General features: G+C 46.1%; 1 protein-coding gene across 2 annotated transcripts in view; it reads left to right on the top strand.

Annotated features, from left to right (window-relative positions):
* The window catches only part of JADE1 (jade family PHD finger 1), a 961,679-nt gene that overhangs the window by 763,357 nt on the left and 185,645 nt on the right, over positions 1-12,677 (top strand). For both annotated transcript variants that reach the window (XM_069631059.1, XM_069631060.1), the window contains exon 9: positions 11,277-11,780. In XM_069631059.1, coding sequence (XP_069487160.1) covers positions 11,277-11,780 — 504 coding nt within the window. The remainder of the gene's footprint in view (positions 1-11,276; positions 11,781-12,677) is intronic.

Here is a 12,677-nt window from a genome sequence, read left to right as displayed (position 1 = left end):
ATGAGAGGCCAAGTCTATCTAAAAACTTCTGGCTTCTCTCGGAATGTTCAGCAAAGGCAGCTGAACATGCTCTTTGAAGCGGACAAATCCTTGGAGAAGTTTAAGGGATCCAAGTTGGCTGCTAAATCATTGGGCCTAGTGGTGCAGCCCGCCAAACCTGCCTTCAGCTTCACCTCCTTGGCTGAGTCTATAGCCGTTACATACCCTATGGCAGGAAGACACGGCTCCCGCAAGTCAGGCAGAGGCGCTTCTCGTGTCCCGGAAGGGGCAGGGGGGCCTCTAGAGACCAGCAAGCAGCAACAACAGCAGTGGGGACAGCCGCACCCTCTAAGTCGCTTTGATGTCCCCCTCCCATGATGCAATGGTTGGTGGACGGTTGGCAGGGCTTTGGCCCCAGTTGCAGGAAATAACTTCTGATGCCTGGGCCCTGCAGTTGATTCAGTGGGGTTTGTTTGTCTTTTCTAAAGAGGCCACCAGACAGACCGCCGCCTCACCTAATCCAACCGGGACAGGAGCTCCAGGAATAACTGAGAGCCCTGATGTCGAAGGGTGCCATGGAAGAGGTACCTCCCGATCTAAGTCGGTCTGGTTGGTATTCCCGTTATTTTCTGGTGCCCAAGAAGGGGAGGAGGTCTCCGTCCCATACTGGACCTCAGGGCCTTGAATACGTTCCTGAGGAAGGACAAATTCAGGATGGTGCTGTTGAGAGATGGTCTCCACGCTCTTGAACTTCAGGATTGGCTAGTGTCAATAGACCTACAGGATGCTTATTTCCATGTGCCGATACACCAAAATCACAGGAAGTTTTAAGGTTCCTCATAGGGTACAAGCACTATCAGTTCAAAGTGCTTCCCTTTGGGTTGACCTCCATGCCAAGTGTCTTCACCAAGATCATGACGGTAGTTGCAGCTCTCCTCACCATACCTGGATGACTGGCTGATCCGAGGGAAGTAGGCGGTGCTGGTTTCGTCTCATCTAGAGGATACCTGCCTTCCACTGCACACGCTGGGGTTCTCCCTCAACTTGACGAAGTCCCTTTTGACACCAGTTCAGCGTCCTAGGCACCCGGGTAGGGAAGGCTTTTGCTCTCGAAGGGAGAGTCAGCAACATAGCCCAGATGGTGCATTTGTTTCAGAACCACGCGACCCTTCCAGCGGCTTCCTTCCTATGCCTCTTGAGTCTCATGGTTTCCTGTATTTTTCTAGTGCCAGATGAGATCCCTCTAGTGGCTCTTTAGGGACCAGTAGTCTCAGTATCTGGGTGCAGTCACGGATCGCCTTTCAGTGTCCAGCCAGGTAGTCTGCGAACTTGGCTGGTGGAACATGCGCAGCAATCTCTTGGTGTGGGAACCCCTCTGGGCTCCTAGGCCCCAGGCCCGAGTGATCACGGATGCATCCCTGAAGGGTTGGGACGCCCACTGTGAGGATTTGCAGTGAGCGGCCTCTGGTCTCAATCGGAAGACAGATGGCACATCAACAGGCTGGCGTTGCGGGCCATCAGGCTCGTCCTGAGGGCTTTCGCTCTGTCTCTGAGGGAAGCATGTCCTCGTCCTGATGGACAACACAGTGGCTATGCACTACCTCAACAAGCAGGGTGGTGTGCATGCCTGCCCACCCTGCACAGAGACCATTCAGCTGTGGTTCTGGTTACGAGAGAACCAAATCTGTCTCGGCAGTTCATCTGTCGGGGGCAGAGAGCGCCTTAGCAGATGACCTGAGCAGGCAGAGCACGGTCTCACACGAGTGATAATTGTGCCAGGAAGTCCTAGATGAGGTTTTTGCTCTCTGGTGTACCCCAGCAGTGGATCTGTTCGCCACAAAGTCCAACAGGAAGTGCTAGCTTTTTTGCTTGAGGGAATTCCCATCGAACGGCGCACTGGGGGGTGCGCTTCTAGTGGACTGAATCTTCCCTCTCCACTACGCCTTCACCCCAATTCCCATCATGCCTTGGGTTCTCAGGAGGCTGAGGAGAGTCCGAGTGACCATGATCTTGATCGCTGCGGATTGGACGAGGAGAACGTGGTACTCTGAGCTCCTGAATCTGACCATCTGTCCACCTCACTGGTTGCCTTGTTGTCTGGAATCCCTGACCCAGTCGGAGGGTTGAATGCTCCACCCCACCCTGGATTCCCTCAACCTACATACGTGGCTCTTGAGAGGATGAGGTATGATGACTGGGATCTCTTAGAGGAGGTACTTGAGGTGTTGCTGGCTGCACGCAGACCACCTACAAGATCTCTGTATTAGCGCAGGTGGAGAAGATTTGAGGCGTGGAACCAGGAACGCAAGACTGACCCTATATCTTGCCCCACCACCACAGTGATGGAGTTCCTGCCGTCACTGGGCTCTTCAGGCCTTCAGGTTGCCACAGTCAAAGTGTATTTGGCACCCCTGTCTGTGTTGAAGAGGTCCCCAGACCAAGGTTCAATTTTTACTATTCCGGTCATGGCCCAGTTCCTGACGGATCTTCTCAACAAGTTTATGCCAACCCTGTTTTTTTGTCCCAGATTGGGATCTTAATTTGGTGTTGACCTTCTTAAGACGGCCTTCTTGGTCGCAATCACATCCGCCAGGAAGCTAAGCGAGCTGCAAGCCTTGTGCTGCAAACCTCTTTTTCTGAAGTTCTTTCGTGAGAAAGTCTCTGTCAGGCCCAGATTCCTTCCTAAGGTGGTCTGAGTTCCATCTGTCCTAGTCTGTTGATTTACCTGTCTTTTACCCTTCTCCGCATCCCTAGAAAGAGTAAGAGTGGTTCCACTGCCTTGATCCCAAGAGGGCATTAAGTTTCTATGTTGCTCACACATCCGAGTTTCGGAAGTCAGACCAGCCGTTTGTGGCTCTTTCTTTGTTTAGAAAAGGGCTTGCCGTCACTAAACAAACACTGTCACATTGGATTATTCTGTGCATATCCGAGTTAGAAAATGACAGGCAGGGAGCTTCCAGCGGGCATCAGGGCCTACTCAACCAGAGGTATTTCAGCCTCTACAGCCCTCCACATTGGGTTTCCAGTTAGGGATATATGCTGGGCAGCCACTTGGTCATACTTGCATACATTCTCCAAGCACTATGCCTTGGATGTTGCACGGGGAGCTGATGCACGGTTTGGTAGGGTGGTTCTCCAAAACCTACTTGTTTAAACATCTGTCCTCCTCTGTTAGTCTAACTGCTTGGGGCTCAAGATGAGGAATCTGCGGGAGAAAAGCAATCCATTGAAGGAGAAATAACTCTGTAATCTTCTTTTTTTTTAAATATATTTTATTAGTTTTCATAACAATCAACACACATTGTACCAAAACACAGCACATAACGGCAATCTCTCAACATTTCCCATCCCCCAACTCCCCTTTCCTCCCCTTAGAGCCTCGCAAATCCCAGCTTCCACTTTCTAGTTTATGGGTGTTATGCCGCCTTCTCTGTCTGAGGAGCTATCTGCCTCCGTCTCCTCCTGTCCAGATCCCGTCAATGAGGCGATCAAATGTAGCCAGGCTGTGAGTGTATTTGCCTCTTCTCCCCCTCTGTCCACTGCTTCCCTCCACACCTTTGTTTCTGCATCTGCCCATTTCAGGAGGTCCTGCCATCATACTTCTGCATTTGGTCTCTTGACTGCCTTCCAGTTCATTGCTATCCTGCGTTTGGCTAGAATAAACACCAGATCTTTAAGTTTACGCGCATGTTTAAGTTTGCACGGTCTTGGGAATCCACCCACCATACATGCCCAGAGTCCACTTCCAGTTCTATCCCTTTATCTTCCAGTAGGTGTGCTACCTCCTTCCGATATCTTGCTATTTCCAGGCATGCCCAGAACATGTGTACCATCCCTGCGTCTATCGTCCACATCTCGGACATTTCTGTGTGTTGGCGTTCGTAAACTTCAAAATCTTCTTAGGAGTCATATATGCTCTTTGTGATATACAACTGGATTTGTTGTAGTCTCACATTTCTTGACACCTTCTTGTGATATGTTTGCATTCTCACCCACAGCCTGTCGTCTATTGTTCCCCCCAGTCTTCTTCTCAATCTCTCCTCATCTGAACCACCTCCTTCCCAACTTTGGACATCATTATTTTGTAGATTCGGGAGACCTCATGGCCTCCGTCAGACATCGCCTGAAGTGTTTCTATGGCAGTGGCTGGCTGTTCGACTAGTTCCTCCTCAGACCACGTGTTCTTTACCATTTTCACCAGCCTAGCATGTGTGATGTATTGCCCCTTAGTAAGCCTGTATCTTCTCTCAGTGCATCAAATTCTATCCTCTCCCCATCCATCTTGCCACACATCTCCTACAGTTGTTACCCCTACTGGTTCCCAGTGTTCTCTAATAGTCCTCAATTGCTCATCCACCCCTTTCAGTGCCACCAAAGGTAACTTGTGGGGAGCACGGAAGAGGGCTCATCATCACCTGGCAGGCTCTCCGCCAGACTCTCCTCCCCAGGTCCAGTAGCGCCGACCCCCTTCCCCTCGGAGCCTCTGCTAGACACATCCATGTGTTTAGAAAATAGGGCGCACATTCCGCCCTCAGTCTAAAGTCCGGTGTGGGGTCCTCGGATAACCATCTCGCTACATATTGAAGTTGGCTAGCTTAATAATATACTTCGAAGTTGGGGAACCTAACCCCTCCTTGATCATACAGATTTTGCAATTTCCACAATGCTATCCTGTTACTGGAATTGTGCCATATGAACCCTCTGCATAAGCTCTGCACCCTGATGAAGAACCGACTAGGTATCATGTATGGAATATTCGCGAAGTAATGCAGCAGCCTGGGTAGTACTATCTTCAGTAGTGCTGCTCTGCCCATCACAGTAAGGGTAACCGGGTCCAGAATATTATGTTTCGTTCAATTTTCTCCACCGCCTTTTCCGTGTTATTCTTGTGCTCATCTTCGACTTTGTGATATATATCCACTCCCGGATACCTAAAGGTGTCAGTTGTCCATTCTATTTGCAGTGTGGTATACCTAATTATCTTCCCAGGGGGAATATGATGGACTTTTTGGGATTGATTGTTATACCAGAAAGTTTTGCATATCGTTTCATTAACTCTAGAATATATTGCAGGTTTTCTTCCGGGTATTGCAGATACAGCAACATGTCATCTGCATATAGTGATATCAGATGTTGTCCTCCTTTCGTGCTGATTCCCACTTCGCTATATTGTTGTCTTAGCTATATTGCCAGCGGTTCTAGTGCCAAGATAAAGAGCATCGGGACCAGGGGCACCCCTACCTGGTGCCTCTACTTAAAGTCCATCTTTCCGAAATGATTTATCCTGTCCGGACTCGTGCCACTGGCTCACTGTACAGCAATTAAGCCCATTTTAGATATATCGGCCCTATTCCAAATTCCTTTAGCACCGCCATCAACCAAGGCCATTTGACTGAGTCGAAGGCTTTTACTGTGTCTAGTGAAACTATAGCTACTTCTCTGGGGCTCCCTTCGGTCTGGTCTATAACATGGTGGAGCCTTCTAAGATTGTCGGAAATACTTCTACGTGGGACATACCCCGTCTGGTCGTGATGTATACGTTTATTTATCATTGGCTTCTGTCTATTTGCCATCACTGCAGTGAGTATCTTGCAGTCCTGGTTGAGCATTGACAATGGTCTATAATATCTGCAGTCCATGCTCGGTTTATCTGGCTTGAGGAGCGTGATAATCGCTTCCCTGAGGGTCTCTGGCAGCCTACTCCTGTCAAATGCCTCATTCAACATGGCTAACATCGGTGTGAGTAAGTCAGCCCAATATGTTTTGTATAATTTGCTTGGGAGACTATCCGCCACTGGGGCTTTATAAGTTATAGTGACTGGATCACGCGCTCCAGTTCTTGTACTGTGAGTGGGGCCTCTACATTTTCTCATCAGTTTCTCCGAGCTTAGGCAGATTGTTCTCTGCCAGTGTATCTAATATTTCAATTTCCTCGTCCTCAATCTTGTTTGACTATATTTCTTGATAATATCTATGGAAGCATTCATTCACCCCTTCTTGAGTGTATTCCACCAACTCATCCCCCCTTTGTATCTCTCTGTCTCTCTGGGAGCCTCAATCTTACACAGCAAGGATGCCCGGTTTATCGCCTTACGCATGTTGCGCCTCTTTGTATTTCCTATAGTTTAGGTTACTTAGCCTTTCCCAGTGGGCTCTGCATTTCTCTTGTAGCTGACATATGGCCTCAGCCTCTCCCGGGGAATCCGCTCCCTCCCGCATTTTACCTTCTATCTCCTTTTCTGCGTCTTGCAGTACCCGCACTATACCACTTTGTAATCCTTTAGACTGTGAGATCGCTTCCCCTCTCACTACCACCTTGAATGCTTCCCACAGCGTGCCGGTTGACATCACACTCCCTGTATTATGTTCAAAATATTCCTTTATAACCTTCCTTAAGTCCTCTCTGAATATTGTGTCTCTGAGCGCCTCAGCTCTAAGTTTCCATGTCGGGACTCTGGACCTGGGAGGAGAGATCCACCACGTCACAATCAATGGCACGTGGTTCGAGTGGATTGCTGCCTTGTATTCTGCGCTTCTAATGTCTTCAATTACTGTATTGGCCACAAATATGTAATCCAACCTGGTATGTAGGTCGTGCGGGCTGAATAGTGAGAGTACTCCCTGTCTTGTGGGTGAAGTCTCCTCCATACGTCCACCATATGGAAATCATTCACTAGCGCTCCCAGGGCCTTCGCCACCGGGGGGGGGCTTGGCTACCTGCTTATCCGATCTGTCGAGCTTGGGGTCTATTATACAGTTGAAATCCCCCCACCCCATTACTACTGCTCCATCTATATATGGGATTATCTTGGCATATAGGTTCCTGAAATACACTGTGGTGTCACTATTCGGGGCATAAATGTTGATAATCTTCACCTCCTTGTTCCCCACCAGACCCTTCAGTACTATCATCCGGCCATCTACATCTTTCTCTTGTTGCATCAATTTAAACGGAACATGTGGTGCTATCCACACGATTTCCCCTCTGGCATATATAGAATACGTTGCACCTATTGTGGTGCCTTTCCATGTCCTCTTCATCGCTTCTAGTTTATCCTTAGTTAGGTGGGTTTCTTGTAGCAACGCTATGTCTATTCTCTGTCTTCTCAAGTACATCATGACCTTATTACGTTTGATAAAACTGTTTAACCCTCTTACATTCTAGGTCACTATCTTTAAGTCCCCCATGTCAACCGTACACCACACCCCCTGACACTGCTCCCGTTCTTCTTTTATTGTGAACTGGTTTGTGATTGCATGCTCTCCCTTTCCCGTTATTCCCCCCCCCTCCCCTCCCTCCTTTTAGCTACCCCAACTATCCCCCCATCCCAGCCCCCCCCCCCAAACAAATGCCCAGCTCCATCCCTGGATCTCAGGCTACCCCGCATCTAGTCCTTTCCCGGCCTCGGCTGATATTCAGAACCTAGCAGGGGATCGTCTCCTTCATGTCGCCTGCATTAATGCTACATTGTGCTATCTATTCTTACATCTTGCCTCGCGCACACCGTCTAGGTGACCCACATCGCCCATCATAGTGTAGTCCAAAAGTTCAGAGCTTAATCATATGCAATATCTACCGCTCTTGCTTAGTGCAAGTCCACGTTTCAAGAGCTCGTCTATTTCACTTTATCAACCCCCTTTTATGTACTCTTATGAAACACTGTAATGATCTTTCTATGGATTCTTCTCCCACAGATTTCTCATCGGCCCTCCCATCCATCCCTGTCAAAAGGTTTGGTGGCTTGTCGATTCTGTCCAAATGAGAAGACTTCAGGTGATGACTCTTAGATGACTGTTTCTGTCTGATTAAAAAAAAAAAAGCAAACGTTTTTTCACTCATTGTTGTGTGGGATCATCCTGTTGGGATGCATCCAGGTTAAAGTTTTTTACCGGCTGATTATCCTACTCCTGTGGTTTTTCCTTCTGCAACGTTCAAGCTCGCCAGGAGGTTTGGGGGGAGTTGAGGGGGAATAAAGGATCTGAAGCATGGGGCGTAGTGATGTGCTATATATATACGAAGCCTGATGCCACTTCCAGAGCCGACGATCAAGAGCCAAGCAAGACGAATCGACTATAGACGGCAGAGTCGAGGTCCACTAAGCCCTAAAATGTCACGTATAGACCAATCATTAAATGCTTCCTTGATAATCCTGCTAGCACCCTTGCCATAGCTATATGGATTACTCCATAATTCAGGTAAATGTAAGTAGCATATGTTTCACGTCTTTATCTATTTGTAGGCCACAAAAAAGTGAAAGCCGTAATTCTATGTGAAATGCCTATCAATATTAATCATTGAGTAGGAAGTTCATGCCAAAACCAGTACATTATGAGCAACTAATACAAAATTCAGTGTTTTAGTATATTATATTTCAGCCTCTTTAAAGAAGGATTACAATACAAATCCAGTCATGCCTAGAAGGGCCGGGAAGATGAGACTTAAAGCATGTGCGACTAGCGAAGGGAAGAAAGGTAAGCAGAGATTAGGGTAGATAATACTAGAAATAAATGTATTTCCATCATATCCTTAAATTGCCATGTGTGAAAGGGCAAGGCATGTGCATTTTTCATTAGCGTTTTATTGAAAACATTCAGCATTAGAATCTGTAAACCAGAGAATACAAATGAGAAGCATCACATGTACTTGTACTTGTGATATGGCTCCTGGCTGCAAAGAAGGTACAATGCTTGCATAATAACAAGCACTAGTAGAAAAGGAAATTATTACACACATTTAGATTTATTGAGACAATGAAAGAGCAGTAGTATCCTGGTTTTAGTGTGCTGAGGTATTGAAAGGGTAGATTGGTAAAGAACAGAGAAAGCAGCTTATATTCCTTTACTAGAGATCTTGGCCAAACATTAAGACCAATTAGATCAAGTGGCTAAGCAGAGTCAATCATTTTTTTGGTAATTGAATTCTTTTAATCCAGCAAGGTAGGCACAGCCATTTGTAGAATTTAGGAAGAGTGGCGTGCTGGAGTAAGGAGTCTGACAAAGGCGTGGCATGTTTACAACAATCTTTATTTAAATAATAAAGAAAAAGGTTGCTCTATCTTCCCCTATCTCTAGAGGGGTTTCCCTACCTAACTAAAGAAGAACTTGGGTGCTCGTTGTCAGGGTGGTTGTCGAACAAAGTGTTTGTCCGCTGTCCAGTCTAGCCTGCTCTATCCCTACCACAAACAAAAAACATTACCATAAATGGCTCCAGGGGAATGACTCCCTTCTCCTGGTAGAATGGGTTAAGCCCTAGGGGCGTATTTCTATTAGTCTCTGATAATAGTTCATGTTCTGCACTTGTAGAGAATACTAGGAAAATGGCTCCCTTCTCCTGGCGCCACAGTTCAACAACTGCTCTCTCCTACTGGTTGACTGGATCAGCCTCCAAGCTGCAGTTTAGTAACCTTTTGCCTTAGTTTCTGATTCAAAATGTTAGGTGAAAGAACCAGGAGACTAGACTACCTCCCTTCTCCTGGTTCAGTTGGTTCAGCCATTGGTTAACTTTGAACAGTTTCCGGCAACAGTTTTTACCAACCTTGCCTTTCCTTCAGCGCCTGGATGTCCAAGGGTTTAGTGGGCTTAATAAATGTATAAATAAATAAATAAATAAAACGTTGCACTTCTTTCCAGCTTGCCGTAATGTCCTTGACAACTTCTGGTAATCTGACAAAGGAGATTATCCATGTGACACTCTAGTCTGAATGTCTTTTGGTGATGAGTGTTGAGGGAGAGTACTCCCAAAATGTTCTCCTTTCCGTCTCTTTAACAGAACTGAGGTGAGGAAGATCACTAGTGAAGTAATCCTGACACTGGATACTACTGTCCCAACTCTGGCAATGAGGGCGATTTAGTCCTCAGGCTTTCTTTCCCTTCAATACTTTGGTTACAATTTCTGGGTCGAGGGAGATTACTCACAAAGCTTTCTTTTCATTCAGTAGTTCTGGTGCAAGTACTGAGGCAAAAGATTTCTCCCAAGGCTTTCTCTTTCAATACTCTTGATGCAGTTACAGAGACGAGGGAGATTACTCCTGATGTCTTCTTCCCATTTGGTACTTTCAATACGGTGACTGAGACAAGGATTTTTCCAGAGGCTTTCTTTAACTTCAGCACCCTTCCCCAATCTCCTAATGAGTCTCCCGTTACCTCTTTGTTGTTGGAGCCACATCTCTGATTTTTCCTGGGGCGTTGGGTCGGTGTGTTTCTTAGGTACGTTCACTCTGCTGCTCTTGCGACCAACTGCTGCTTTGCTTGAGCTCTTTGGGGTCCCCAGCCAGAAAGTATCAATGCAGTTAATAGACCGCCCAGTCCACCTCCTCAGGGTCATGCCACCGTCGGTCAGTTTCTAGCTTCTAGCCAAGCCTGCTTGAGGCTGGCCTGAAAAGGCCTCCTGTGGTCGGTGTCCTCCCGACTGGAGGTTTGCTTCCCAGGAGTTGCTTCTTGCTCCCAGGTTTGAACTTCCTCCGTCTGCCAGGCTACACACCTGCTTCGCTTTTCATTAGGTCCTTTTTCTTTTTATTCTATTCAGTTGGTTCCTCCCTAACAGGGTGTCAGTCCTTTGTGTCCAATGGGTATTCTTCCTGCCTCCTTGACACCACCTCTTCCCAGTACCTTCTGTACTTGCCAAAGGTGTAGTTTGTATAACTCCATTCATCATTTTCTTCACAGTTATCCTTGAAGGTGACTTGAAAGCAGATTGTATGTCCAGTTTAGTCTTCCTGATCTTGGTGGTATTGATATTTACAGAATGAAAGGAAGAAGCATTGCCATAACATATATTAGTGTTTTCAGATGGTTTCTCAGCAGATTTGGTAGATTTCAGGGACTCCAGGGTAAGAGCGTTAGGGAGTTCATCACGGAACAGGAGTTCTTGTCCCCATGAGGGGAGTCTTTCCCTGTGTGGTCTCGCTTTACGCCGCCACCCGTAGGGGGAGTGTTGCATAGTGGTCCCTTGAATCGTCACAGAAGGTTTTAGTTGAAATAGTTAACAATCGCTCATGGGTTGCAATGGCTGGGGCAACCCTGCACCTTCAGGTGACTAGTATGAGTTAAGGCCTCCCCAATACTACACAACGCTTTACTTTGAACGTTCTACCTTGCTCTATGCAAATCCATGTGGTTCGTGCTTTTCAGTTTTCCCCTCCGCTCTTAATTTTTTTTTTTTATGTTTTCATTGCATGATTTTATGTTGGCTGAATAAGAACTTTTTCTCTGTATTTGCTTTTCCAGGTGACAATGATCTTGTTTCTTTGTTTTGTTAACTTATTTTGTGGGGTTTTTTGTTTTTCATTCCACTTTAGTGTTCTGTGAAAAACTGTCGCACAGCCTTTCATGTGACCTGTGCTTTTGGCCATGGATTAGAGATGAAAACTATTCTCACAGACAGTGACGAAGTCAAGTTTAAATCGTACTGTGAGAGTCACAGCTCATGCAAAAAAATCTCGGAAGTAAATCTCAATGAAAGCTACAGAGAAGGACATGAGATACAAAGGACCCCTTCATTCCGCATGGACCAGAAGGAGCAGGAAGCCCAAAGGGTCAGCCAGCGTAAGCAAAAGCTCCAAGAACTTGAAGATGAGTTTTACACATTTGTCAATGTCCAAGAGGTGAGCCAGGACATTGCTCTGCATGAGGACACAGCACAATTCCTCTTCCAATACTGGAAGTTGAAGCGAAAAGCCAATTTTAACAAGCCTTTAATTACACCCAAGAAAGATGAGGAGGACAACCTAGCAAAAAAGGAGCAAGATGTTCTCATAAGGAGGCTACAACTTTTCACTCATTTACGCCAAGACCTCGAAAGGGTGAGCTGCATGCGTTTGGTCTCTCTCGCTTTGTATGTGCACATTTTTCTATGTCTTAATTCCTGTTGGAAGCATTGTAACCTGGATTAATTTCTAAAATGTTTGCAACCCTTGTACATTCTGCCATAGTAGTATCACACTTGATTTGTATTATTTTATTTAGCATCCCACATCTTTGTTGGCTGAACATTATCTTGACTAGTCCGTCTCATTTTCAGAATGTATGCCTTTTGTCATTCTCCCTTTTCACCAATCGCAATACACTTAAACAAGTCTCGCAGACCTCAATCCCAGTCACCTTAATTAGGCAATCGTACTACATTAATAAGTAAGGAGGATTACGGGGTTTGACTTAAACATTGACATTTTAATTGTCGTTTTAGCTTGTTTAGAGAATGTGGTTTCTGGCTAACTGGTTCTTAGACTTCCAGTGGATAACCTGGACACAAATCACTTAATATAAATGAAAAGGCACACAAAAGTTAAGAAAATAAATACTTTTTTTTCAATCTTGCCAACGTGAAAAGGATAAATTGTAAGTTGGAACGCCAATGACTAAAAGTCTAACCTCAAGACTAGAATCGATGCAAGATTCACTAGACAGGCTACTTCAAAGCCGATCAAGAGAGCAGGAAGGTAATTGTGTTAACTGCATCTGTGAAACTACTAATCAAGTTAGGAAATACTCAATATTGTTTGTGAACTAACATATGCCACGTCCTTAAAATACCCCGGATTTCCGCCAACAATGCTATGACTACATCCCATTTTTAAAAAGAAACAAAGAAAGAAAGAAAAAAATCAGAGCAGTGATCGCGAACCATTCTGCTGTCTTGCAATACCCCCAGTGAACTTTACCCTATCTCCCTCCCTCATGCTGCTCCTCTTTCAAATGTT

The sequence above is a fragment of the Ambystoma mexicanum genome, chromosome 6q (genome assembly GCF_040938575.1).
Source record: "Ambystoma mexicanum isolate Mex_15411 chromosome 6q, UKY_AmexF1_1, whole genome shotgun sequence".
Classification (NCBI taxonomy): domain Eukaryota; kingdom Metazoa; phylum Chordata; class Amphibia; order Caudata; family Ambystomatidae; genus Ambystoma; species Ambystoma mexicanum.
Note: the sequence above shows the minus strand (reverse complement) of the source record. Positions and strands in the feature narration are given on the sequence as shown.